At 42.9% G+C, this 27,414-nt stretch overlaps 1 protein-coding gene across 2 annotated transcripts; it reads left to right on the top strand.

Moving 5' to 3' along the window:
* Positions 1–1,418: 1,418 nt before the first annotated feature.
* Positions 1,419–26,118, top strand: LOC139536908 (H(+)/Cl(-) exchange transporter 5). Of its 2 annotated transcripts, none has more exons than XM_071337625.1 (13): positions 1,419–1,544; positions 2,195–2,329; positions 2,493–2,641; positions 17,433–17,532; positions 17,650–17,837; positions 17,919–18,041; positions 18,140–18,346; positions 18,842–18,922; positions 19,084–19,626; positions 19,767–19,953; positions 20,115–20,513; positions 22,861–23,077; positions 23,915–26,118. In XM_071337625.1, the coding sequence occupies exons 2-13, from the start codon at positions 2,203–2,205 to the stop codon at positions 24,003–24,005; spliced, it is 2,412 nt and encodes an 803-aa protein (XP_071193726.1). In that variant the 5' UTR covers positions 1,419–1,544; positions 2,195–2,202; the 3' UTR covers positions 24,006–26,118. The 2 variants fall into 2 exon arrangements, with proteins under 2 accessions (XP_071193726.1, XP_071193725.1); XM_071337624.1 differs by lacking the exon at positions 1,419–1,544 and adding an exon at positions 1,653–1,759.
* The last annotated feature ends 1,296 nt before the right edge of the window (positions 26,119–27,414 follow it).

Below are 27,414 nucleotides of genomic sequence, written 5' to 3'. Positions count from 1 at the left end.
ATGGATTTTATTTCAGGAAGATCCAAAACATCATACATATCGTTGGGCCATCCTGGCATGGAATAACCCATGACTCCAAATCACTTGAGTGTTCCTTTTTCTATTGGCCCCTAATACGAAAAGTTCAATCAAAGTAGATCTTGCGTCAGCAGAATCATGCTTTCAACACAAAAAAGCTAAAATAAAAACAGCTACCACATATTGTGTTCCTAAATTTTGCTGTAAATCCCCACTGGGCACAGACGTCAATTCAACGTCTATTCCACATTGGTTCAACGTCATTTCATTGAAATGACGTGGAAACAACGTTGATTCAACCAGTGTGTGCCCAGTGGGACTTCACATAGCTTAATCTTTGGTGGAGCAGTGGCAGGGGAAGGAGAGATTTACGTGTTAAGAACTGGGATTATGAGTTGTGGCATGCAGCTTCCACTCATTATTCAGAATTAGTCATAAATATTCATAATAGCCCCAGGACCAGAAACAATGTAGCCATAGGGAATAAAAATATCCACAGGGTGACTTAGAGGATGTAATTCATGACCCGTGTTGTGACATGTTTGGGTGTTTTGTCATACTAATAAATAACACAATCATGTTGGGAAGTTTTTAGGTCTCCATGCACAGACTTTTATACCAGGCTTGATTTTTAAAAAATCGAATCAAAATTTATAAATTTTAATCCTACATATTTTGCAGATGTTATTGCAGATGTTAATGCAGGTGCAGCGAATTGCTTATGTTTCTAGCTCCAACAGTGCAGTAATACCTAACAATACAATACACACAAATCCTAAAAATGTAAATCAATAATTATTATAACAAGCATGTCAGAGTCTGGAACAGAAACACATACAGGGGGCCGGCTGGTGGTGACTCAATTTTAACAGTCTGATGGCCTGGTGACAGAAGCTGTTTTTCAGTCTCTTGGTCCCAGCTTTGATGCACCTGTACTGACTCATACCCCAGACTAATTCTGTAGACCAGCCTACATGTCAATTGACAAAATTTCGCTACACTCGCATTAACATCTGCTAACCATGTGTATGTGACCAATAACATTTTATTTGAATTGGCTATCTACCATCTTGCATTCCAGTCATTGATTGTCATGAAAGTACTGAGCTGGTGAAGGTGATTTACTTATCATATTGTTTTCACTTTATCCTTTGTTCAAATATTGGTGCAGATGAAGCAGAGATGCCAAGGAAAGGTCACTAGGCTACATATGCACTGTGGACAATGTCTGAATTATTCAACTGAGGGTACTCTAGGATTGTAACTCTCACCATTGTCTGTTCTGTGTTTATTTTCTAGGAAACAAGGAGGTTGTTGGTTTTGAGGAGTTATTGAACCTACAATGCATGCTTGAAGAAATAGTGCTTGATTTCAATAATGAACATACACCCAAATACTTAATGCTGTTAACTTTGTCATCTGCATACATGCAAATATACAGGTCTGTGTGTGACGGGAGGGAATCATCATTGGCAATGAGTTTGGGGACTGGACAAGGCATGATGTGATCATTGTTTGCTGTACTGGTGGGTTCAATAGTCAATTAAAATCTACTCTATTTCCATTGTGACTGGTTTCTAGCCAGAATCCTTGGGAAAATAAAGGATAATCAATCAACGATAAACTGATCAGTATTAGCATCTGGGATCCGCTCTTAATGTCTATCGTGGCAGGAAGTTGTTGGAATTCGGTTAAAATCCGATAGGATTATAACAGAGCAGAGTTCTCTGTCGAAAACGAAGTAATAACGACTTTTTTTTAAATTTTATTAATATGTCAATAGTATGTGCTTGCACAGGAAGCTCTGTGCTTACTATTGCTATCAAGGTTTATGAGTGTGTGGCTGATGCTATCGCGCTAGTTAACTTAGCTGTCCAACCACCTATCTAACGTTAGTTAGCTAACGACGTTAAATAAATAGCTAGCTAGGTGCCATGCCGGTTGGAGACAGACGGGTTGATGTCAGTCAGTATTTAGCTAGAAGCTAACCACAACAGCCAGTCGAACACAATAAATTAAAACAGACGGAGCTAACTAGCCAACGTTAGCTAGCTCACGTCGTTAGGTCTCGGCCCCATATGTAGCTAGTTTAGCGAATGTAACGTTAGTTAGGTGGAGGATTCCTTTGAACTCTCTGCTTTTGGACCCTGACCTTATTCTGTGTGTATTCCGTTAGGATTCTCGATGGATAACACCGGATATTGCAACGAGAGCAGCACAAGTGACGAGGACATGGTGGAGATAGCAGGGGCGACGTTAGACTTCTCTACCACAGAGGATGTACCACCCTTGGACCGAGACAAAGGTTCTGGTAAGGCCAAGGCCTGTCTGTGTTGTATTGATTTACACACACATCTTTTGTGCCAAAACAAGTCATGGCTATTGCAAATGTGTTATTTTATTTGTATTATTTCACACCAGAATGTGTGACACTCTCTTTTAAATCCTCACGTCTCTCCTCCCTTCTCATCCAGGGGTTAACCCAGGTATGGAGGAGGTGAATGGGGTGCCTAAGCTGATGGACCTGCTGGATGATCCGGTGCCAGGGGTGGGCACCTATGAGGACTTTAACACCATAGACTGGGTGCGGGAGAAGTCCAAAGACCGCGACCGCCACAGAGAGGTGACCTACAACTATTTACTTCCTTGTTCTTTTAACTCTTTACTAGGGCTGTTGTGGTGACTGTATTACAGCCACACCGGTGGTCACGAGTCATGAAGGCAGTCAAATTCCACGGTCATGGTAATTTCGCTTCTCCATGCTCTGATGCTGCTCATGGTCATTCATAGCCTACCAAACTTGGTAATTCGTAGCCTAACTACCTGGTACTCAGCACTCTATTGTCCCTCTAATCACACTGACATCAATGCAAATGTATTTGAAAATCTAATCAAACACTCCATGAGAGTGCATGAGCTCATGTTGCGCAACATTTCAATAGACTATGTAATTGCGTGAGAAAAGAGAGAGTGATGGTCTCTACTAAAAAGAGGATCAGCTTTCTATAGACTAGGCCTACTATTTATTTCTCAACTTTCCTAATATTAAAAACTTTGCTTATATTTACTACAGGAGTATAGCCTACCTGGCTGACATGAAAATTAACCACGGGGAAAAGTGTCCTCCATTCGCTATTTAAGTCCATAGATGCCATTTTTCCCCCCGCTGCCCCTGTTTCGAAGCAGGTGCATGATAATGGTCCATTCTAAATCAGAACAAATTTTACAAATATATTCTTTAGTATATGTAAAGAATATTAAATCAAGAATAGTCTGATGGGTGATAATATTAGCCTATCACTTGTGAATGATATATTATCACTTGTGAATGATGCCCAGCATAAGAAACAATGCCTATTTTTGGCGACTTTTTCGAATCATAGTCGCACACCTCATGTAGCCTAGCCCGTAGGCCTATATCTTTTAATAAGGTTTGTATCACAACTAAAGTGGCCAAATAACTTCTTAAAATGAAGCACATTAATCCGCTTTACAAGGGGTGTAGAGCCTAACTAGCATATATATTTTTTATTTTACCTTTATTTAACCAGGTAGGTTAGTTGAGAACAAGTTCTCATTTACAACTGCGACCTGGCCAAGATAAAGCACAGCAGTTCGACACATACAACAACACAGAGTTACACATGGAATAAACAAAACATACAGGGGAAAACTATGTTTACACGGGACAGGAGGGGACAAGACAAAAACACACGTCCGACTGCTACGGCATTTTGGATCAACATTGAAAACATTGATAATCAACATATATAAGCAGCGCGTGAGTTTCAAGTTTGGGGAAGATCATTTTCACCATAAAAATGCACCTTTATAATAAAAGCATACATGCATAATTGCATTTGCGGTCACTTTTGATAATGGTGTTTTCCGCTAATGGAACATTTGCTCTTATAGCCTACTACCATGTGCACATTGATGCGCTTATAATGTGAAGAAATAGCCTAAAGGTTAATCAACATTTTAAGCTAAACGTTCTGATTTGATTAATTTGGGATCTATCGCACCCCCCCACTGTCCCAGACTATGTTTGGAATATTTATTTCTCGCACAGAATAGAATAGGTCAACCTTTGCACTATTCGGGATAGTAGATTGACATAGGCTAGTGCTTTTGCTGTTCGTTAGGCCTACTCATCTTGTTGGCTGATGAAAAGTAAATGTGGACAGTTCTTCCAATATCTTCAATATACATCTTGGAATTGGATAAGGACGCGTGCAGCTGCGTCCCCGATGTGTCTGTCTTCACTTGTAGCCTGTGAGAAAGACCCGATCATGTGATGGAGCTCGCAGCACTCAGGAAGAAGGGCACTACGGCACCTGGCTGCGAACGGCATGGATTCTTTTAGGGTGAATTAAGGACACACAAAGGGGATGCCGCTGTGAAATTCTAGGCATTATCAGGTGCTTGTCAAATTGTGACTGATGTAGTGTGCAGTCTGCGCAAAAATCATAGCAGAGCTCATGCCTTTCAAGCGACCTTTTTTCAAATCATCATTAGTCGCATCATGCCGTACAATGTATTCAAAATCCAAACATAGCCCAACGTTTGTAGAACAACCAAAGTTACATTAATAACTCTAAATTAAGCATATAGGAATACCTATTTCTTAACGCTCAGCACAGACTAGCTGCATGTGCATACTCCCTCAAATCGTTTGGAGAAAATATTCTTTCTATTTTATTCAGCTTTGTTCAATTGTATTCTTCATACTCTAGGTAAAAAGAGCCAGCATAATGAACGAAGTTAATAACGCCATTTTTGTTAATGTCCAAATAAAACCAGAAGGGGGCAGCAGACCTTCAGGGTGTGTATCTGCTATAGATAGTGGGAGAGGGCTTCTGCATGGGGGATGTTTGTATAAAGACTTTGAACATCCATAGTTATAAGTATATCATTACATGGACATCCTCAAGGGTCTTTAGCACATCAGTGGTGTCGGTATTGAATGCTGGGAGGGAAGGAACCAACTTTTTAATGAAAAAAAATGGACAAATTGGGATAGGGGTTCCGTGAGACTATCATTACCAGAGACTATAGGCCTCAGAGGAGGATCAGATAGATCCTTGTGAATCTTAGGTAGGCCATAGTAAGCTGAACATACTGGGTGAGGGGTGATGAGGAAATCCCTCTCCTTTTCAGTAATCCAACCTTGGTCTAAAGCACTGTTATTAATGTATGCATCAATTTCACTCTTTAAAAAAATAGGTTGATCAGCTTTAATATTGCAGTTATATTGTGGCTTCTATCAATGTAATTGTCTGCATTTCCAATCACCCATTTATATATTTTTGTAAATATATATATATATATATATATATATATATATATTAAAATTTAAAAAATATATATTTTCCCCTAACCCTAGCACCCCTCCCCTAATTGGAGTAAACTAATGGACAACAACACTTTTAATTCCAGCTTATGCATACTATATACATTTTACCAGCTTATCAATTGACTATGACCAAATCACCCAGCAGTGCTATTTTAAGAGTTAGCTCCAAGTAAATGCCATTTTTCAGCCCTTTCCTGAACCTGTGACCAAAAACAAGCTACATATGGGGAGTACCAAAACAAGTAATCTAATGGTTTTGTCTCTTCGCAGCAAAATCTGCAGAGCTGGGATGGTTGTATCCCCCATTTATATAACATTATATTGGTTGCAAATATTTTGTATACTAATTTAAAATGGAAAATAAGTTTTGAAATCCAGCGTTGTTTTGTGTATCAGTTCGTAAACCATGTGCCATGGAATCGGTACATCAAAAATCTCCCCCCAACTATTTTGCGACCTGTAAATTGTTTGGTCCTTAATAACCTCTTAAATGTAATGTAAAAATGTAACTGCCATACGGGGTGAATTAAGGACACACAAAGGGGAGTCTCCCGGGTGGCGCAGTGGTCTAGGGCACTGCATCGCAGTGCTAGCTGCGCCACCAGAGTCTCTGGGTTCGCGCCCAGGCTGGGCTGGGTTCGCGCCCAGGCTCTGTCGCAGCCGGCCGCAACCGGGAGATCCGTGGGGCGACGCACAATTGGCATAGCGTCGTCCGGGTTAGGGAGGGTTTGGCCGGTAGGGATATCCTTGTGTCAGTATGTAAAAAAATAAATTTAAAAAAATGTTTAAAAAAATGTAAAATGTATGCACTCTACTGTAAGTCGCTCTGGATAAGAGCGTCTGCTAAATGACTAAAATGTAAAAAAATGTAAAAATGTGTAATTACATGATTCTGACTTGCCAAACTTGGTATATTTGGAAAGAAAACATCTGGGAGATTATGAGGAAACGATCAGAAGATAGATAGGAGTTACATAGTTCTGAATACACAAGACCAAGCACACACAAAATAACTGTTTTATTTTATTATTATAATTTTTTAAAAGTAATCTTTCATTGACAGGCTAGAAGTGAATTATTGATTCCCAGAGCTGGAAACACATCAGATGGCTTCCACAACATGTGAACAACATCAGGGAAAAAATGATATTGATAGACCTAACAACTAGAAATGGGCAGATGTTTTAGTAAGTGGTGTCAGGTGTGGTCACGGGACGTTTTCAAGTGTCCCATAACCTCTCTAAAGTGGCATATGTCTCTAAATTAGATAATTCCAGTGCCATTACATATTTGCAATCCCTAAATGCTATTTGTTCAGTATAAAAACACAATTTTTACCATATCAACCTCACAAACATTGTGGTGGTGTTATGGGATATCCAGGGTACATTCAAGTGTCCTTTCAACCTCTCCAAAGTGTCAGAATGTGGTAATTTCACTGTTTTTACACACTGGATGTGCCTAAAAGTTATTATTCACTATAAAAACTAATGTCTACAACACCAACCTCTCAAACATTGTGGTGGTGTCGGGGGACATACAGGGGATATCCAAGTGTTTTTTTCAACCTCTCCAAAGTAGCTGAACGTTTAGCCTAGGCATATCCAATGTATTGGTCCCACATACAAATGAACTGTTTACACAAACAATATAAAAGCAACAGGATATACATAAAAAGTCTTATCAAACTCAAACTTGGTTAGACACGTGTCCTTCACTAAAAAAAAAGGTGCAAAAATGTAAATAAGCTGAACTATTTAGAAATGGCATTGTTGTTCGTTTTACATCCCAGGTGTAGATGATTAGATTTCACTTTCACCGTAGCTTGTGCATGTCGTGATAGTCTTTGACGCTGTCCCTCACTGCCAGGAAACGCAAAGCGAACTGGCATTTCAGACAGAAGATCTGGCATTTCACCCTTTTTCCCCCCCTGTCTTTTGTGCGATGCTTGCGGTTCTTCCTTTTTGTCTTTCGGCATGTGTGTTGGATAGTGGCGCTCAGCTGCAGACAATGTGTAGTCTTTCGTTTTGTAGACTTCTTAATCATTTGTAATAGTGATGCACTGATATTAGCGGCCTTTTAAGCATTCTAGTACAGTTAAATAGTTAACACACACAGACACAGCGGTCTAAGGCACTGCATCTCAGTGCAAAATGCATCACTACAGTCCATGGTTCGAATCCATTCTTTATCTCATCCGGGCGTGATTGGGAGTCCCATAGGGTGGCACACAATTGGCCCAGCGTCGTCCGGGGTAGGCCATCATTGTCAATAAGAATTTGTTCTTAACTGACTTGCCTAGTTCAATAAAGGTTACACACACACCACACTGACCAAAAAGTTATTTTTTGGGCATTTACGTATGTCCCCATTACCAGTAAAACATAATCAAAACCTATTTCTTTCACTTATTTGCTGTGCTGTTTCGTTGTTCATTTGTTCAGTCTCAACCAGGATTTCATCATACATGTCAAGCGGTGAAGTTTCAGCTCTGTCTGTCCGTGGCCTCTCTTCCTCGGTTCGCGCTGTCACTGTGTCTGTGTCCATCTTGTCCAGCTGTGTATGTAACATTTCATGTAAACCCTGTTTCTTGTCTGCATCGAAATAGCGGTCCTTGTACCTAGCATCGAGCATAGTGCCACCGAATCGCTTGTTCACAGCCTGTGTCGCCAGTTTTATTGAGCAGGTGTTTCAATGCCATGACAGAGGGTATCACGTCTGCTGCAGGCACAGTTGATGAGCTTATTTCTCCAGTCAGTTGTTCGAATGGAGCTTGCTAGTGTGTTCATGTTTCAAACATGTTCTCAAATGCCATTGAAATGGCAGCAGCGGTATGACAACCAGCACATTCATGAGCATGCAATACGACTTTCCTCAGTACGAAATCCTCGACGACCCACTGTGCTGTCAGACTCAGCATGCTCATGGGGCTGATATTTCTGGTCCAAATGTCAGTCGTGAAGCTAATAGCAGTGACGCCATTACTGTGTTACTCCGGTAGGGCAACATCTGAAAAATAGCACACTTAGTAGTGTGTACCGTTGCTCGACCAGTTCGCGAAAGCCAACATCACCGGCAGGTAGCCTAGTGGTTAAAGCGTTGGACTAGTAACCGGAAGGTTGCAAGATCAAATCCCCGAGCTGACAAGGTAAAAATCTGTCGTTCTGCCCCTGAACAAAGCAGTTAACCCACTGTTCCTAGGCCGTCATTGAAAATAAGAATTTGTTCTTAACTGACTTGCCTAGTTAAATAAAGGTAAAAATATATATTTTTTAAATCATCCATGACAGAGAACGGTTGATTGTTAAGGGCAATGAATTCCATTATCTTGGCGTTAATGGCTTTCACATTTTGAGTTGTCTCGCTGAAATGTTCTTACTCTTTCAAATAAATACTTGATGACTGCTCGATCCACACAGCAGACATTGTGGGCTAGGTTAGGAATGCTGTGTTGCACGTGAAGCGCAACATTTGACGTGGCATCATTACGTCATGTACTTACATTATATGGGTATGCACGTCAGCTTTGACATCGGTTTTGCACATCGGCGTTAAACTAGACATCGGACCGATGCCGATGTTGGCATTTTTAGCTAATATCGTCCGATTCAGATATGTTCACCGATATATTGTGCATCGCTAATTTGTAACGTATTCAGCTGGCGCTGCTCGTAACTGGTCTATAGAGTGGTAGCCATTTAAATTGCCAACCATTTCAACATATAGCTATAGACCAGAGAGCATGGAGCTGTAGAGATTTTCTTCTTCTCTGTTGAAAGTTTCATTGTAACCATTTTGTACCTTCCAGCTCACGCTGTCGGTCCCGCTGGTCTGATATGTTAATTCTTCACAAGGGGTTTTATGCACTCTGGAAAAGGGGCGTTCCATGATGTTTGGCATAATTTCTGTGCTCACGTGGGCGTGCTCACTGACAGGTTAAGACATCGTATGAAAAACAATTATCTCATTTAGAAGGCTAACATCACATTACATCTTCTCACAAATAGTTTCATATTTAATCATTTAAGTTCCACAACATCTAGATGTGAATCTGATCACTGGGAAATATACACATTCAGAGATAGTTATGTTGTTCTACTGTCCTTAGTTACATCACAAATTAGTAATGAATTAGACATTATTGTTCTTTAAGTACCCACGGACCCTTCCAACTGTTTGGATTACAGAAATATTTTTTATTACTCAACCTTTTGATGTTACCGTACTGCAACGTCTCTCTGTGGTAACAAAGGGATTTAGCTTCCATTTCTGAAAGAGTGGGAGAGAGAGTTTTCCTGCTGTCATAAAACTGTGGGGGTCCTGAGCTCTCTGGAGCAGGTTTTATCAAGAATCTTTCTGTACTTTGCTCCGTTCATCTTTCCCTCGATTCTGACTAGTCTCCCAGTCCCTGCCGCTGAAAAACATCCCCACAACATGATGCTGCCACCACCATGCTTCACCGTTGGGATGGTGCCAGGTTTCCACCTGACGTGACGCTTGGCATTCAGGCCAAAGAGTTCAATCTTGGATTCATCAGACCAGAGAATCTTGTTTTCTCATGGTATGAGAGTCTTTAGGTGCCTTTGGCAAACTCCAAGCAGTCTGTCATGTGCCTTTTACTGAGGAGTGGCTTCCGTCTGGCCACTTTACCATAAAGGCCTAATTGGTGGAGTGCTGCAGAGATGGTTGTCCTTCTGGAGGGTTCTCCCATCTCTACAGAGGAACTCTGGAGCTCTGTCAGAGTGACCATCGGGTTCCCTGAGTTCTATTAGATAGCTCTGAATCCACGATATGGCAGAGTTGGAAAAGCCCTAAAACATTAGTTCTCTCAATAACAGGTTATGGTCATCTAACAGTACAGCTTCCACAATCTTCTTATCAATTTCTTTCAAGCAATCATCACTCATATGTGTCAGTGCAGTACATGTTGAGTGCCCTTCTCTATAAGCATGATGAAAGTCTGTTCTTTGCTATTTCTCTGTAAATGAATTAACAAATTTCAAGTTTGGTAAAATAAAAAAATTTCTACCTCCCACACGAACTTTACAAAATTCTAATTTACAATGCTTTTCTTTTTCTTCTTGCCAAAGTTTGCCCACTTTGCAAAGGAAGTCATCATTAAAATAATTGGCAACATCGAATGGTTTTGTGATGAATAAGCCATCTGATTCGATGAAAGATGGAGTTGAATTTGTATTTCTTCCCATAATTTCATTTAAAGAAGTCAAGTTTTTTTTTTTTTTTTTTAACTTCATAATTATTTATATCATTGATCTTGGCTTAATACAGTTTAATTTTGTTGAGCTTAGTCACATAATTTGTCAATTTGCAGTAAGTCAGCCAGTCAAATATGCAGCCAGACTTATGAGCCACTCCTTTTGACCCATCTCTTTCAGCCATACAGTTTTTCAATTCCTCATCAAGCCTTAACAGTTCTAACAGTCAGTTTCTTAACAGGTGCATGTTTATCAATAATTAGAAGAAGCAATTTCATAAATTCATCAAGTGATGAACAAATATTTTAAACATCATGAAAGTGAGTCACGGTAAAATCTTTTGTATACAAAAGCTGGCCCTAAAATAGTGTAAATTTGGCTTTCCTGGATATAGTCACTATATTGTGATCACTGGGTATGGATACAGCTTTGCAAACAAAGTATTAGTAAAAATGTTATCAATACATGTGGATGATCTTGTTCCTGTATTGTTTGTAAACACCCTGGTAGGTTGATTAATAACCTCAACCAGATAACAGGCACTGGTTACAGTGAGAAGCTTCCTCTTGAGCGGACAGCTTGATGAAAACCAGTCAATATTTAAATGTTTTTATTTCCCCTTTATTTAACCAGGTAGGCTAGTTGAGAATAAGATCTGATTTACAACTGCGACCATGCCAAGGTGAAGCAAAGCACTTCGACACATACAACAACACAGAGTTACACATGGAATAAACAAACAGTCAATAATACAGTAGAAAAAAATAAAAATCTATATACAGTGTCTGCAAATGAGGTAAGATAAGGGAGGTAAGGCAATAAATAGGCCATGGTGGTGAGGTAATTACGATATAGCAATTAAACACTGGAGTGATAGATGTGCAGAAGATGAATGTGCAAGTAGAGATACTGGGGTGCAAAGGAGCAAAATAAATAAATACGGTGTGGGGGTTTGATGGGCTATTTACAGATGGGCTATGTACAGGTGCAATGATCTGTGAGCTGCTCTGACAGCTGGTGCTTGAAGTTAGTGAGTGAGATTAGAGTCTCCAGCTTCAGCGATTTTTGCAGTTCGTTCCAGTCATTGGCAGCAGAGAACTGGAAGGAAAGGCGGCCAAAAGAGGAATTGGCTATGGTGGTGACCAGTGAAATATACCTGCTGGAGCGCGTGCTGCGGGTGGGTGCTGCTATGGTGACCAGTGAGTTGAGATAAGGCGGGGCTTTATCTAGCAAAGACTTGTAGATGACCTGGAGCCAGTGGGTTTGGTGACGAGTATGAAGCGAGGGCCAGCCAACGAGAGCATACAGGTCGCAGTGGTGGGTATTATATGGGGCATTGGTGACAAAACGACTGGCACTGTGATAAACTGCATCCAATTTGTTGAGTAGAGTTTTGGAGGCTATTTTGTAAATGACATCGCCGAAGTCGAGGATCGGTAGGATAGTCAGTTTTATGAGGGTATGTTTGGCAGCATGAGTGAAGGATGCTTTGTTGTGAAATAGGAAGCCGATTCTAGATTTAATTTTGGATTGGAGATGCTTAATGTGGGTCTGGAAGGTGAGTTTACAGTCTATCCAGACACCTAGGTATTTGTAGTTGTCCACATATTCTAGGTCAGAACCGTCCAGATTAGTGATGCTGGGAGGGCAGGCAGGTGCATTTAGTTTTACTTGCATTTAAGAGCAGTTGGAGGCCACGGAAGGAGAGTTGTATGGCATTGAAGCTCGTCTGGAGGTTAGTTAGCACAGTTTCCAAAGAAGGGCCAGAAGTATATAGAATTGTGTCGTCTGCGTAGAGGTGGATCAGAGAATCACCAGCAGCAAGAGCGACATCATTGATGTATACAGAGAAGAGTCGGCCCAAGAATTGAGCCCTGTGGCACCCCCATAGAGACTGCCAGAGGTCCGGACAACAGGCCCTCCGATTTGACACACTGAACTCTATCAGAGAAGTAGTTGGTGAACCAGGCGAGGCCGTCGTTTGAGAAACCAAGGCTGTTGAGTCTGCCGATAAGAATGTGGTGATTGACAAAGTCGAAAGCCTTGGCCAGATCGATGAATATGGCTGCACAGTATTGTCTCTTATCGATGGCGGTTATGATTTCGTTTAGGACCTTGAGCGTGGCTGAGGTGCACCCATGACCAACTCTGAAGCCAGATTGCTTAGCGGAGAAGGTACGGTGGGATTCGAAATGGGCGATGATCTGTTTGTTAACTTGGCTTTCGAAGACCTTAGAAAGGCAGGGTAGGATAGATATAGGTCTGTAGCAGTTTGGGTCTAGAGTGTCTCCCCCTTTGAAGAAGGGGATGACCGCGGCAGCTTTCCAATCTTTGGGGATCTCAGACGATGCGAAGGAGAGGTTGAACAGGCTAGTAATAGGGGTTGCAACAATTTCAGCAGATCATTTTAGAAAGAGAGGGTCCAGATTGTCTAGCCCGGCTGATTTGTAGGGGTCCAGATTTGGCAGCTCTTTCAGATCATCAGCTATCTGGATTTGGGTGAAGGAGAAATGGGGGAGGCTTGGGCGAGTTGCTGTGGGGGGTGCAGGGCAGTTGACCGGGGTAGGGGTAGCCAGGGGGAACGCATGGCCAGCCGTAGAAAAATGCTTATTGAAATTCTAAATTATCGTGGATTTATCGGTGGTGACAGTGTTTCCTAGCCTCAGTGCAGTGGGCAGCTGGGAGTAGGTGCTCTTATTCTCCATGGACTTTACAGTGTCCCAGAAAGATTTGGAGTTTGTGCTACAGGAAGCAAATTTCTGTTTGAAAAAGCTAGCCTTAGCTTTCCTAACTGCTTGTGTATATTGGTTCCTAACTTCCCTGAAAAGTTGCATATCACGGGGGCTATTTGATGCTATTGCAGTACGCCACAGGATGTTTTTGTGCTGGTCAAGGGCAGTCAGGTCTGGAGTGAACCAAGGGCTATATCTGCTCCTGATTCTACATTTTTTTGAACGGGGCATGCTTATTTAAGATGGTGAGGGAGGCACTTTTAGAGAATAACCAGGCATCCTCTGCTGACGGGATGAGTTCAATATCCTTCCAGGATACCTGGGACAGGTCGATTAGAAAGGCCTGCTCGCTGAAGTGTTTTAGGGAGCATTTGACAGTGATGAGGGGTGGTCGTTTGACCGCAGACCCATTACGGATGCAGTAATGGATGCAATATTCAGGTCCCCAAGAAAGTAGACCTCTGTTTACATCACATACACTATCAAGCATTTCACACACATTATTTAGATACTGACTGTTAGCACTTAGTGGTCTATAGCAACACCCCAAAAGAAAATAATTTAGATGTGTCAAGTGAACCTGCAACAACAACACTTCAATAACACTTGACATAAGATCTTCTCTAAGCATTACAGAGATATAGCTCTGGAAAAATAATAATATATATAAACAGTTGAAGTAGGAAGTTTACATACACTTAGGTTGGAGTCATTAAAACTCGTTTTTCAACCACTCCACAAATTTCTTTTTAACAAACTATATTTTGGCAAGTCGGTTAGGACATCTACTTTGTGCATGACACAAGTAATTTTTCCACAGTTGTTTAGACAGATTATTTAACTTATAGTTCACTGTATTACAATTCCAGTGGGTCAGAAGTTTACGTACATTAAGTTGACTGTGCCTTTAAACAGCTTGGAAAATTCCAGAAAATGATGTCATGGCTTTAGAAACTTCTGATAATTTGTGTCAATTGGAGGTGTACCTGAGGATGTATTTCAAGGCCTACCTTCAAACGCAGTGCCTCTTTGTTTGACATCATGGGAAAATCAAAAGAAATCAGCCAAGACCTCAGATTTTCCTTTTTAGACCTCCGCAAGTCTGGTTCATCCTTGGGAGCAATTTCCAAATGCCTGAAGGTACCACATTCATCTGTACAAACAATAGTACGGAAGTATAAACACCATGGGACCACGCAGCCGTCATACCACTCAGGAAGGAGACGCGTTCTGTCTCCTAGAGATGAACGTACTTTGGTGCGAAAAGTGCAAATCAATCCCAGAACAACAGCAAAGGACCTTGTGAAAATGCTGGAGGAAACAAGTACAAAAGTATCTATATCCACTGTAAAACGAGTCCTATATCGACATAACCTGAAAGGCCGCTCCGCAAGGAAGATGCCACTGCTCCAAAACCACCATAAAAAGCCAGACTACGGTTTGCAACTGCACATGGGGACAAAGATTGTACTTTTTGGAGTAATGCCGTCTGGTGTGATGAAACAAAAATAGAACTGTTTGGCCATAATGACCATCGTTATGTTTGGAGGAAAAAGGGGGACGCTTGCAGGACGAAGAACACCATCCCAACCGTGAAGCACGGGGGTGGCAGCATCATGTTGTGGGGGTGCTTTGCTGCAGGAGGGACTGGTGGCCTTCACAAAGTAGATGGCATCATGAGTAAGCAAAATTATGTGGATATATTGAAGCAACATCTCAAGACATCAGTCAGGAAGTTAAAGCTTGGTCACAAATGGGTCTTCCAAATGGACAATGACCCCAAGCATACTTCCAAAGTTGTGGCAAAATGGCTTAAGGACAACAGAGGCAAGGTATTGGAGTGGCCATCACAACGCCCTGACTTCAATCCCATAGAAAATTTGTGGGCAGAACTGAAAAAGCATGGCCTACAAACCTGACTCAGTTACACCAGCTCTGTCAGGAGGAATGGGCTGAAATTCACCCAACTTATTGTGGGAAGCTTGTGGAAGGCTACCCGAAATGTTTGAACCAAGTTAAACAATTTAAAGGCAATTTAAAGGCAAAACGTATTGAGTGTATGCAAACTTCTGACCCACTGGGAATGTGATGAAAGAAATAAAAGCTGAAATAAATCATTCTCTCTACTATTATTCTGACATTTCACATTCTTAAAATAAAGTGGTGATCCTAACTGACCTAGACAGGGAATTTTTACTCGGGTTAAATGTCAGGAATTGTGAGAAACAGAGTTTAAATGTAATTGGCTAAGGTGCATGTAAACTTCAGACTTCAACCGTGTATACAGCAACACCTCCCCTATAACCAGTTGTCTCTTCTATAGATGTTATATCCTTTTATTGCTACTGCTGTATCATGAAATTAATTATCTAAGTAAGTCTCAGAAATAGCTAATATATGAATGTTATCTGATGTTAGCAAGTTTGTGATTTTATTTACCTTATTTCTAAGGCTACATATAGTAAAATGGGCTATTTTCAGCTCTTTCCTGGGTGGCTTATCAGAGATAGACATAATACAGAAAAGAGCAAACAAAGCAAGTTGATATAATTGTGTGTGTGTGTGCGCTGTGGGGGTTGAAGCTATGAACACGTAGGCTTGGCTCTCTCCTCCCTTCCAGGCTTTTGGGACAATGAGCCTGTCATAGCAGATGTAAGTAATGTCCCCACTCGCTCTGGCAGCTTTCATGACTGGGATAAGTTCTTTCCTCTTCTGGCGCAGAGCTTCAGGATAGTCCTCGTTGAGGAAGATGTACCTTCTGATCATGTTCTTGGCTCTTTCTAGAACACCTACCTTGTCCTTGAACCTCAGGAACTTGACCACTATTGGCCTGGGCCAGTGTCACTTGGGCCAGTGGTGGGTTTCACAGTCCTGTGGGCATGCTCCACCTCAATATTCCTGTGGTCCGTCTTTAGATTCTCCGAGATCATTTCCCTCACTTTGTCCTCCGACTCCGTCCAGGTGTCATGTGGAGATTCTACAATTCCGTCCACAGCAATGTTGTTCCGCCTTGATTTTCCCTCGAGAATCTGATTTCTCTGTCATTGTTATCATGGATTCACATACGGAACTGATGTTCTCTCGCAATGGCTTACTGATTGCTGTCGTCTTGCCGTTCTCATGTTTAAACTCATCGAGCTGACCCTGGGAGAACTGCAAGTTGTTCTTCAGGTACTGAACCTCTCTGGTCAGGTCATCTATTCATTTATTAGTTGACTCCATCAGTATTTGGCCAAAAACTTGAAGCAATTTTCTTGTTGTTGTAACAACTGCTGGTAGAACTCTTTTCTGTTCATTTTAAATATCCTTCACCTGTGATAGACACCACTATCCTCAGTGGTACTCCCGCTGGCTTTGGTCTTTGTCATGGTAGCAACGTAGGTTAAGCTGTCACTCCTCGCAGTTCCAGACAGGGCAGGTCACAGGGAAGATTGAACACAACAACAAACAGCAGGGATCTAGCCAGTCACAAGCTCAGGAAAATCCGCAGCCCCAGCCACAATGGCTAATCGCGTTGCAGGCTGTGTTCAAGCCCTCAAGAAAACCTGGCGGTGCACGGTGTTTCCTCCGACACATTGGTGCGGCTGGCTTCCGGGTTAAGTGAGAATTGTGTCAAGAAGCGGTGCGGCTTGGTTGGGTTGTGTTTCGGGGGACGCACTGCTCTCGACCTTCGCCTCTCCCGAGGCCGCGATGAGACAAGACTGTAACTACCAATTGGATACCACGAAATTGGGGAGCAATAAGGGTTAAAAAAAAAATCACTCTGAAGTAGCACTCTGTCACATTATCTCTATCTCTGCTTTAGTCTTTGCAATGACAAGCAACATGAGAATCTAGAGAGCATTTGTTCAAAATATTGTCCCGTCTCTGCATTAAATGACTGTCTTCGAAGACAAAGCAGCCTTGTTAATTCTAAGCCCCTGAGAGATACTCCAATAGAATGCCAGAATTGGCCAGTCTCTTTCTTTATTGTTCCAATTCTCTGTTTAATTTGTCAATGTCAGCATTGGGTTCGATTGGCTCGGCGAGATCTTGGAAGAGTGGACAATGGAAAAAGGGTATACCGAAACGCGCTTCAGCCCAGCTGAATATTTATGTCTTTCTCTGTAGATTACCAGTAAAAGCAAAGAGTCCACATGGGCGCTGGTGAAGAGTGTCAGTGATGCCTTCTCTGGATGGCTGCTCATGCTGCTGATTGGACTCATGTCAGGTCAGTCTAAACGGATAGACTGTTTTATGATTAGACTTTTTTGTCATTTGATCCCTTCTACTAAACCCCGCACAGCAACGCCCTGGAAACCATTGATAGTGTTGTGATCTATTCCAGGTGCTTTGGCAGGTGGGATCGACATATCAGCCCACTGGATGACAGACCTCAAGGAAGGGGTTTGTCTGAACGGGTTCTGGTTCAATCATGAGCACTGCTGTTGGACCTCCAACGAGACCACCTTCCAGGAGAGGGACAAGTGTCCCCAGTGGAAAAGCTGGGCCGAGCTCATCATTGGCACAACAGAGGTGGGTTAAAATTGTACTACTCGACCCATTGTTTTACGTGATTTATTTTGGTCAGTCTTATTGTGAAATTTCTCTCTGCAGGGTCCCTTTGCGTACATTATGAACTACCTAATGTACGTGTGCTGGGCTCTACTATTCTCCTTCCTGGCTGTGACACTGGTCAGGGCCTTCGCCCCCTATGCCTGTGGCTCTGGAATCCCAGAGGTACGACTACTTTATGCCTCTTGCCTTATTTGATATGTCTTTTGAAAGAGGACAAATGCCGTGGTTCATTTACCCATGCTATTTATTTTCTCCCCCAGATCAAAACCATATTGAGTGGGTTCATCATCCGAGGGTACCTGGGGAAGTGGACCCTGATAATCAAGACCATCACCCTGGTCCTGGCTGTGTCATCAGGGCTCAGCCTGGGGAAGGAGGGGCCCCTGGTCCACGTGGCCTGCTGCTGTGGCAACATCCTATGCCACCTGTTCACCAAGTACCGTAAGAACGAGGCCAAGCGCAGAGAGGTGAGGAGCAATAGCAGTGGGCTATTCGCAAACGTCTACACGTTTTATATGGATGGACAGGTTAACCTTTGACAGTCTTTTTCAAGGAACTGACACAAATTCCAAAAACTAGGAACACTGATGTTGTTTTGCATTGACGCCGTGTCAAAAGAATTTGAGAGAGCCTTCAAGTCAGACTCAGCACGGGAAACCCCCATGAAAGTATAAATAGCCTGTAGATGGTCTCGTGGGTTTGCGATTTCAATAAACATATACCCCCAAGGTGATGCTTGTTCTCCCCTGCCACAGCGAGCTAGTGCGAATGGAAGTGCGGTGCCAACAATTATCGTTCTCAATTCTGTAAACACTGCGCCTGAGATGTAATTTCCAACACAGAGATATTTGGCATTGATTCGCGGCATTATATGAGCTGTTATTCAGCTTTGTTGCTGTGCTGTGTTATAAAGGCTTAGTGTAAGGACACTGATCACCTTCCTCCTTGGTTGTTTGTGTCAGGTTCTGTCTGCTGCTGCTGCCGTTGGTGTGTCTGTGGCTTTCGGTGCCCCCATAGGAGGAGTGCTCTTCAGTCTGGAAGAGGTGAGAAGCGCCTTGGCTTCTTCTTCTTCTTCTTATGCAAATCTATGTGCTTTCTGATTCAAGTTGAACTACTCTTCAAGTTAAATTGAACATTCAATTCAAATGTTGACATTTTAACTATGGTCACTGTGTAACTGTCCGTCTCCTCATGGCCCTGTCAGGTGAGCTACTACTTCCCTCTGAAGACCCTGTGGCGGTCGTTCTTCGCGGCCCTGGTGGCAGCCTTCACCCTGCGCTCCATCAACCCGTTTGGCAACAGCCGCCTGGTGCTGTTCTACGTGGAGTTCCACACCCCCTGGCACCTCCTGGAGCTCGTACCCTTTGTCCTCCTTGGCATCTTCGGCGGCATCTGGGGCGCCTTCTTCATCCGAGCCAACATCGCGTGGTGCCGGCGGCGCAAGACCACGTGGCTGGGCCGCTACCCGGTCCTGGAGGTGCTGGTTGTCACCGCGGTCACGGCGGTGGTGGCTTTCCCTAACAGCTACACCCGCACCAGCACCAGCGAGCTCATCTCTGAGCTCTTCAACGACTGTGGCCTGCTGGACTCCTCCAAGCTGTGTAACTATGACAACGCCAACGTCACCAAGAGCAGCAACGAGCTGCCGGACCGTCCGGCTGGAGATGATGTCTACACGGCCATGTGGCAGCTGTCCCTGGCCCTCGTCTTTAAGATGCTCATCACCGTGGTTACCTTCGGCATGAAGGTACGAGAGGACCTTCTACCATAGCCTGTCTGTATGGCACATCTGTCCAGAGATGTCACCGCTTACTTGTATGATTTCAATGCGAGCTCTTCGATGGGATTTGAGTAGTTTATATAAATCATGTCTTTCCGTTCCTCCAGGTTCCTTCTGGGCTGTTCATTCCTAGTATGGCAGTGGGGGCGATTGCAGGCAGGCTGCTGGGTATAGGCATGGAGCAGCTGGCCTACTACCACCACGACTGGGCGATCTTCAGGGGCTGGTGTTCTCCTGGTGCTGACTGCATCACCCCAGGCCTGTACGCCATGGTGGGGGCTGCTGCTTGCTTAGGTAAGGGCTTCAAGAGTGCTGTATGTTGGCACCTTGCATGTCTAAGAGTGTTTGCTTCACTTGGTTTTGTCTTTACTCTGAGCTCCTTTGTTCCTGGTTAAATGTCAACATTAGGCATAGCCTCGAGACTTCTGCCTCCAGCCCTCTCTCTGTGCCCACAGGTGGGGTGACCCGCATGACCGTATCCCTGGTGGTCATCATGTTCGAGCTGACCGGAGGGCTGGAGTACATCGTGCCCCTGATGGCCGCGGCCATGACCAGCAAGTGGGTGGCGGACGCCATCGGGCGCGAGGGCATCTACGAGGCACACATCCGCCTCAACGGTTACCCCTTCCTGGAGGCCAAGGAGGAGTTCAGTCATAAGACCCTGGCCATGGACGTGATGCGGCCGCGTCGCAGTGACCCGCCGCTCTCCGTACTGACCCAGGACGGCATGACGGTAGAGGACGTGGAGACCATGATCACAGAGACCACCTACAGCGGCTTCCCCGTGGTGGTCTCCCATGAGTCCCAGCGCCTGGTGGGCTTCGTGCTGCGCAGGGACCTCACCATCTCCATAGGTATGGATGATGGGTCATCGTCCTGTGTCGCGCTAGGTGCTGGCTTTTGACCAACGTGTTCGTTGTCATCATAGCGGAGGGTGGTTACATGGGCACAATAAGGCAATTATTGTGGACGGTCACATGAATATGATGGTTTGATTGAAACGTTTACGTGCTTTGCAAGAAGAGCGATTTCCCTAATTGTCTTGTTTACATGGACACATGAAATCAGGCTACCTGGTGGCACTCTGATCAATGCAGAAAATCGGCACATCAAAATAAACTTTTTTTCCCACAGCGGCCATGTTATTTTTGGAACGCATATTTGAGTCGGAACATATAAAGTTTGTATGTTAAAACTATTTCTAAGGTGCATACATTCAGTTGTTCTGAACTCAACTTCACTCGCGCTAGAGAGGGAGGCTCGCTCAGCTGGCGCCGGCACATCCGTAGATCAAATATACCGCTGGAACGCGGATTAAGGTGTTTACATGTCCTAATAATTCAAAAGGTGTTTTAATCGGCGTATGCTTACTTCGATTATGACATTACGCCGATTTTAAGATACAGTGGGGAGAACAAGTATTTGATACACTGCCGATTTTGCAGGTTTTCCTACTTACAAAGCATGTAGAGGTCTGTAATTTTTATCATAGGTACACTTCAACTGTGAGAGACGGAATCTAAAACAAAAATCCAGAAAATCACATTGTATGATTTTTAAATAATTAATTTGCATTTTATTGCATGACATAAGTATTTGATCACCTACCAACCAGTAAGAATTCCGGCTCTCACAGACCTGTTAGTTTTTCTTTAAGAAGCCCTCCTGTTCTCCACTCATTACCTGTATTAACTGCACCTGTTTGAACTCGTTACCTGTATAAAAGACACCTGTCCACACACTCAATCAAACAGATTCCAACCTCTCCACAATGGCCAAGACCAGAGAGCTGTGTAAGGACATCAGGGATAAAATTGTAGACCTGCACAAGGCTGGGATGGGCTATAGGACAATAGGCAAGCAGCTTGGTGAGAAGGAAACAACTGTTGGCGCAATTATTAGAAAATGGAAGAAGTTCAAGATGACGGTCAATCACCCTCGGTCTGGGGCTCCATGCAAGATTTCACCTCGTGGGGCATCAATGATCATGAGGAAGGTGAGGGATCAGCCCAGAACTACACGGCAGGACCTGGTCAATGACCTGAAGAGAGCTGGGACCACAGTCTCAAAGAAAACCATTAGTAACACACTACGCCGTCATGGATTAAAATCCTGCAGCGCACGCAAGGTCCCCCTGCTTAAGCCAGTGCATGTCCAGGCCTGTCTGAAGTTTGCCAATGACCATCTGGATGATCCAGAGGAGGAATGGGAGAAGGTCATGTGGTCTGATGAGACAAAAATAGAGCTTTTTGGTCTAACTCCACTCGCCGTGTTTGGAGGAAGAAGAAGTATGAGTACAACCCCAAGAACACCACCCCAACCGTGAAGCATGGAGGTGGAAACATCATTCTTTGGGGATGCTTTTCTGCAAAGGGGACAGGACGACTGCACCGTATTGAGGGGAGGATGGATGGGGCCATGTATCGCGAGATCTTGGCCAACAACCTCCTTCCCTCAGTAAGAGCATTGAAGATGGGTCGTGGCTGGGTCTTCCAGCATGACAACGACACGAAGCACACAGCCATGGCAACTAAGGAGTGGCTCCGTAAGAAGCATCTCAAGGTCCTGGAGTGGCCTAGCCAGTCTCCAGACCTGAACCCAATAGGAAATCTTTGGAGGGAGCTGAAACTCCATATTGCCCAGCGACAGCCCCGAAACCTGAAGGATCTGGAGAAGATCTGTAGGGAGGAGTGGGCCAAAATCCCTGCTGCAGTGTGTGCAAACCTAGTCAAGAACTACAGGAAACGTATGATCTCTGTAATTGCAAACAAAGGTTTCTGTACCAAATATTAAGTTCTGCTTTTCTGATGTATCAAATACTTATGTCATGCAATAAAATGCAAATTAATTACTTAAAAATCATACAATGTGATTTTCTGGATTTTTGTCCGTTTGTCCGTCTCTCATAGTTGAAGTGTACCTATGATAAAAATTACAGACCTCTACATGCTTTGTAAGTAGGAAAACCTGCAAAATCGGCAGTGTATCAAATACTTGTTCTCCCCACTGTAAGTGGCGCAAGGTGTTAAAGTGACTAATGTAATCTGCCTACTGCCGTAATCAGTTTAATATCGAATTATTACTGATTATTATGTAAACGTACTCAATGTCATTAGCAGTGTATTTAACTGTGTATTTCTGGTCTATTTCTGGTCTATTTGTCTCTGCCACTCCCCTGTAAAACCCTCTCTCCCCTCTCAGATAATGCCAGGCAGCGTCAGGATGGGATAGTGAGCACCTCGAGGATCTTCTTCACAGAGTACACGCCCCCTCAGCCCCCCAGCAGCCCCCCTCCTCTGAAGCTTCGGGGCATCATGGACCTTAGTCCCTTCACTGTCACAGACCACACCGCCATGGACATTGTGGTGGACATCTTCAGGAAGCTGGGCCTGCGCCAATGCCTCATCACACACAATGGGTAAAGCTCCTGCTACTGAGAACTAGCTATGTAGCTAGGAACCACTACTTCTCTATATACTACCATTCAAAAGTTTGGGGTCGCTTAGAAATGTTCTTGTTTTTTAAAGAAAAGCTCCATTTTTTTGTCCATTAAAATAACATCAAATTGATCAGAAAAACAGTGCAGACATTGTTAATGTTGTAAATGACTATTGTAGCTGGAAACGGTTGATTTTTTTATGGAATATCTACATAGGCGTACAGAGGCCCATTATCAGCAACCATTACTCCTGTGTTCCAATGGCACGTTGTGTTAGCTAATCCAAGTTTATCATTTTAAAAGGCTAATTGATCATTAGAAAACCCTTTTGCAATTATGTTAGCACAGCTGAAAACTGTTGTTTGGATTAAAGAAGCAATAAAACTGGACTTCTTTAGACTAGTTGAGTATCTGGAGCATCAGCATTTGTGGGTTTGATTACAGGCTCAAAATGGCCAGAAACAAATAACTTTCTTCTGAAACTCGTCAGTCTATTCTTGTTCTGAGAAATGAAGGCTATTCCATGCGAGAAATTGCCAAGAAACTGAAGATGTCGTACAACGCTATGTACTACTCATTACCCATTATGCTGATAATGGGCCTCTGTACGCCTATGTAGATATTCCATTAAAAATCAGCCGTTTCCAGGTACAATAGTCATTTACAACATTAACAATGTCTACACTGTTTTTCTGATCAATTTTATGTTATTTTAATGGTAAAAAAGAAGACGCTGACAGAACTCACTTATGTGAAAGAGTTTGTATATTGTTAGAAGTCCAGACCTCTGACATTTTGTCCCTGTCTATCTTGCAGTCGGTTGCTGGGGATTATCACAAAGAAGGACATTCTGAAGCACGTGGCCCAGATAGCCAACCGGGACCCAGACTCGATCCTCTTCAACTGATGCTTCAGTACCAGCTGCAGAACCTTTGGCCAGACACCACTGTGGAACCACAGCTTTTACCCAGGCCGGTCTCCAGGCCAACTCCATTGCACTATGTTCATGTCTAACTAGTGGATTTCCTCCAACTTTTGAAAGCATTGCCGTGACAACTGGCCGCTTCATTAGAACTATAGAGGCAGAGAATTCATTGCACTTCAACAGCAAGCTGGCTTTCCAGGATTGACCCAAACGATGAACTGGATTTAGGAAAAAGTCCTATGGCTTATTAAATGACCGTCGGTAACTGGGAGAACATTTTTTTCCTTGGCCGTATAAGCAGGAGTGATCTTCCTCGTCAGTTGTTCAGGTATAGCATGTGTCTCTAGAGCTACCAAGGATCCTAAAGGAGCTGAGACCAAGTCTGGAATTTTGAGGTATAAGCCAAACCACTGCCGTTTGAAAACTTAACCCCCATACAATCACTAAGCTAGGAGTGGAAATAATCAGCTTCAACCTATCATAATCACCAGTTGAAATTGTGAAGTCAATGTCTGCCTGAAATATTTATGCCAGTGTTGAAATGTTGAAGTCTTTTCCCCTGGTGTTTCGCTAAACACTTTAGCTCGAAAGAAATGTTTCTTTCTTTGGTAATGTCTTTTTTTTGTCATGTAATGGGTGGTGGTTTTGACACAGACCAGGAGATTATGTTTTCTTCGTACAGATACACTTATTACAGACTAAAATAACCTTCCCCTGAAACATGCATGCTGTGGTTATCCTCTTTGACCACAGGGAGGCACTACTGTGCGCTAACCAGCCGTGGCTTAGTCACAATACTCAGTCTCTCCAGAATTCTGCGATCGTTTCTTTTTTGCTAAATCAATTTAGCATATTATGCGATGGCTTGCACATTAGATCAATCACCGCACAATTTCCACATAAACAGTCAATTTATTGCGTTAAACTGACCCATCGCCGCAGTACAAACAGTGAATTTCAGCCAATCACTGCACATTTACCACGTAATATGGTTCAATCAAACCACACGTCAACAAAATGCTTCCCTCATCAGCACATGCAAAATGTCAGAATTGCCGCAGCGAAATCAAGGTTTTTGTCCTGCAAATATCACCAAAAATCTGATTACTTAACTTTATCAACTGATCAGTAACACTCAAAAGTGCAATCATGAAAATATGTATTTCTCATTTTGAATATGCACCCCTATATTTCTGAGCTTCATGACCTTTTCAGTGAATAGTATTTATTGCGTCCATATACTTGCATCACAAGTATACCGATCACTTGATCCAGCACACTACACAATCATCAAGTCAGTGATGATCAGTCTTAACAGGCAGCCTGAGGTCATGGATAAGATCAGTGTTGGTGTATTATGGGATGATCGAGAGAGGACGAGGTCTCCAGTATGTCACATCTCATATCATCTTCCTGTTATCTCCTCGTCTGTCCATGGTCTGGGAGGGGCACACATGTTCAGTGTTCTTGCTCCTCTCACTTCCTTGTCTTCTTGCTAAGGCCCAGGCAAGGGCTGGCGGATCTAGAGACAGAGAACTGGCCTGTCAACACTAGTGAAGAACTCTGGATCTCATCTCCCTTCTTAACTCGTTCTCTCACTGTCTCACGAGTCCACACTAAGAATGAGCGACTGAAGTGTAGCGTACTCTCTTAAACGTGAACCAAGCTGAGGAACCTGCCCTGTGAGGAATGCTCAAATCTCACTTTTACCTTGAGCAGGTTGATGGTGGCCGTTCTTCAGCTAGGTTTATGGATTCCTTGACACCCTGTTTTATCCATAAGTGTGTCTCCATTGTTGTATTACTTGTATAGCGTAGTTCATTTTAACTGTAGGGTCTCATTTCATTTTAATGCACTTTATTTACAAATAAAGTACTTATCAGGTGTAGCTAGAGTTACATTATTAAACTGTGTGTCTGTTTGTATTAGTATTTATGCTATCTGCAATGGTTTTGTATCACTACCATCTGCAATGGTTTTGTGTCACTACCATCTCATGTAAAGGTGCAACTGAGATTCAAAAATGTGAACGATGAATAATTTATTCCCCCTGTCATTTCAACTTTGCTATGAATTAAAACCATGTTAACTTTCACATGAATGGATACGTGCTCTCTGTGCCCAGTTACTCACCAACAAGTACAGTACACGAGTTTGGAGTCATTCTCACTCCCAACATCATGAAGCCATTAAGTCCATCCCTGAGGGTCTAACCAGAGTGTGACTCACTGCTGTCGGTGAACGGCCTTGGTGGCCTTCCATGCCCGTCATGAGAAAGTGAAGATGTCTTGACAGTAAATCTTGTTTGTTTCAAGCAATAGTCGAAAACTCAGTCAAAAAAAAGAAAGAAAAAAAAGTCAGTTTTTTGACGTTGCAAACATTTGAGGTCAACACATTTTCAGATATGGGTCTAGGTAGTGCTTAACAGGAAGTTCAAACTTGGCTCAGACTATACTTATTAGTGTTCTACTGTCCAGCTCGGGATTCTTTTGTATGACTAAACAATAGTACAGCTATCTGGTTAACCGCGGTAACCCGTAATACCTCCACCCACAGTAAAGAACAACACAAAAGTTGTTACTGAACCCCCCCCACACACACAGTAATTACTGTAGTTAATTTTTAAGCAGAAGAAATAGCAGAATTCTCAGTATAATGAAGGTCTCCCAAGATCCCCTTGAGCCTTACTGACACCCCTTAACAAAGGTTTTGTAGAAATTAGAAGATGATGGCAGGATCAACAAGAACTTAATTGTTCCTTGTTTTTACCCCTCAAGAGCCCATTGTTTGTTTCTTATCCATAATTAACTAGACCAATGAAACCACATCCACCACAAAAGCTTGAAATGATATTGTCAATAGGTACATTAAACACTAAAAGAACCCTCCAAGAGTTCTTGTTGATCAGAAAAGAAGAGTGGTTCCTTATGGACACCAGGGTTTGTCTTTGGTAGCTGGGAGTGCTGTATACCTCTACATTACAGTATGTGGGGAGAATTCACACATTCCTTTGTCTTTCTAATGGCCTCTTCCCTCAATGCTGGTGAATACTTATTAGTGATTGGGCTACAGTACCAAAGTGTGATGTCAATTAGCACACATGCGTGACTGTTATTGAAAGTTGTATTGTCAATCTTGTTTTGTATTTAACGCCACTTTAAATGTGTACATGACACTGCAACAAAATTTCCCCATGGGGACAATAAAGTAAGTAAGTAAGTAAGTAATTAGCCCACACCACTCCATTCTAATGTAGAGTTGTTGATGACAATTAGCTCACACCACTCCATTCTAATGTAGAGTCATTGATGCCAATTAGCTCACACCACTCCATTCTAATGTAGAGTTGTTGATGACAATTAGCTCACACCACTCCATTCTAATGTAGAGT

The sequence above is a fragment of the Salvelinus alpinus genome, chromosome 13 (genome assembly GCF_045679555.1).
Source record: "Salvelinus alpinus chromosome 13, SLU_Salpinus.1, whole genome shotgun sequence".
Lineage (NCBI taxonomy): Eukaryota > Metazoa > Chordata > Actinopteri > Salmoniformes > Salmonidae > Salvelinus > Salvelinus alpinus.
The sequence above is the reverse complement of the archived record's forward strand: the minus strand, read 5'-3'. Positions and strand labels throughout refer to the sequence as shown.

Bases quoted from the DNA above. Each gene is read 5' to 3' on its own strand.
- LOC139536908 (XM_071337625.1), top strand. From the start codon at position 2,203: ATGGATAACACCGGATATTGCAACGAGAGCAGCACAAGTGACGAGGAC. The intron at 18,347-18,841 runs GTGAGGAGCAAT...TGTTTGTGTCAG, and splicing joins ACGAGGCCAAGCGCAGAGAG to GTTCTGTCTGCTGCTGCTGC. The intron at 20,514-22,860 runs GTATGGATGATG...CTCCCCTCTCAG, and splicing joins GGACCTCACCATCTCCATAG to ATAATGCCAGGCAGCGTCAG.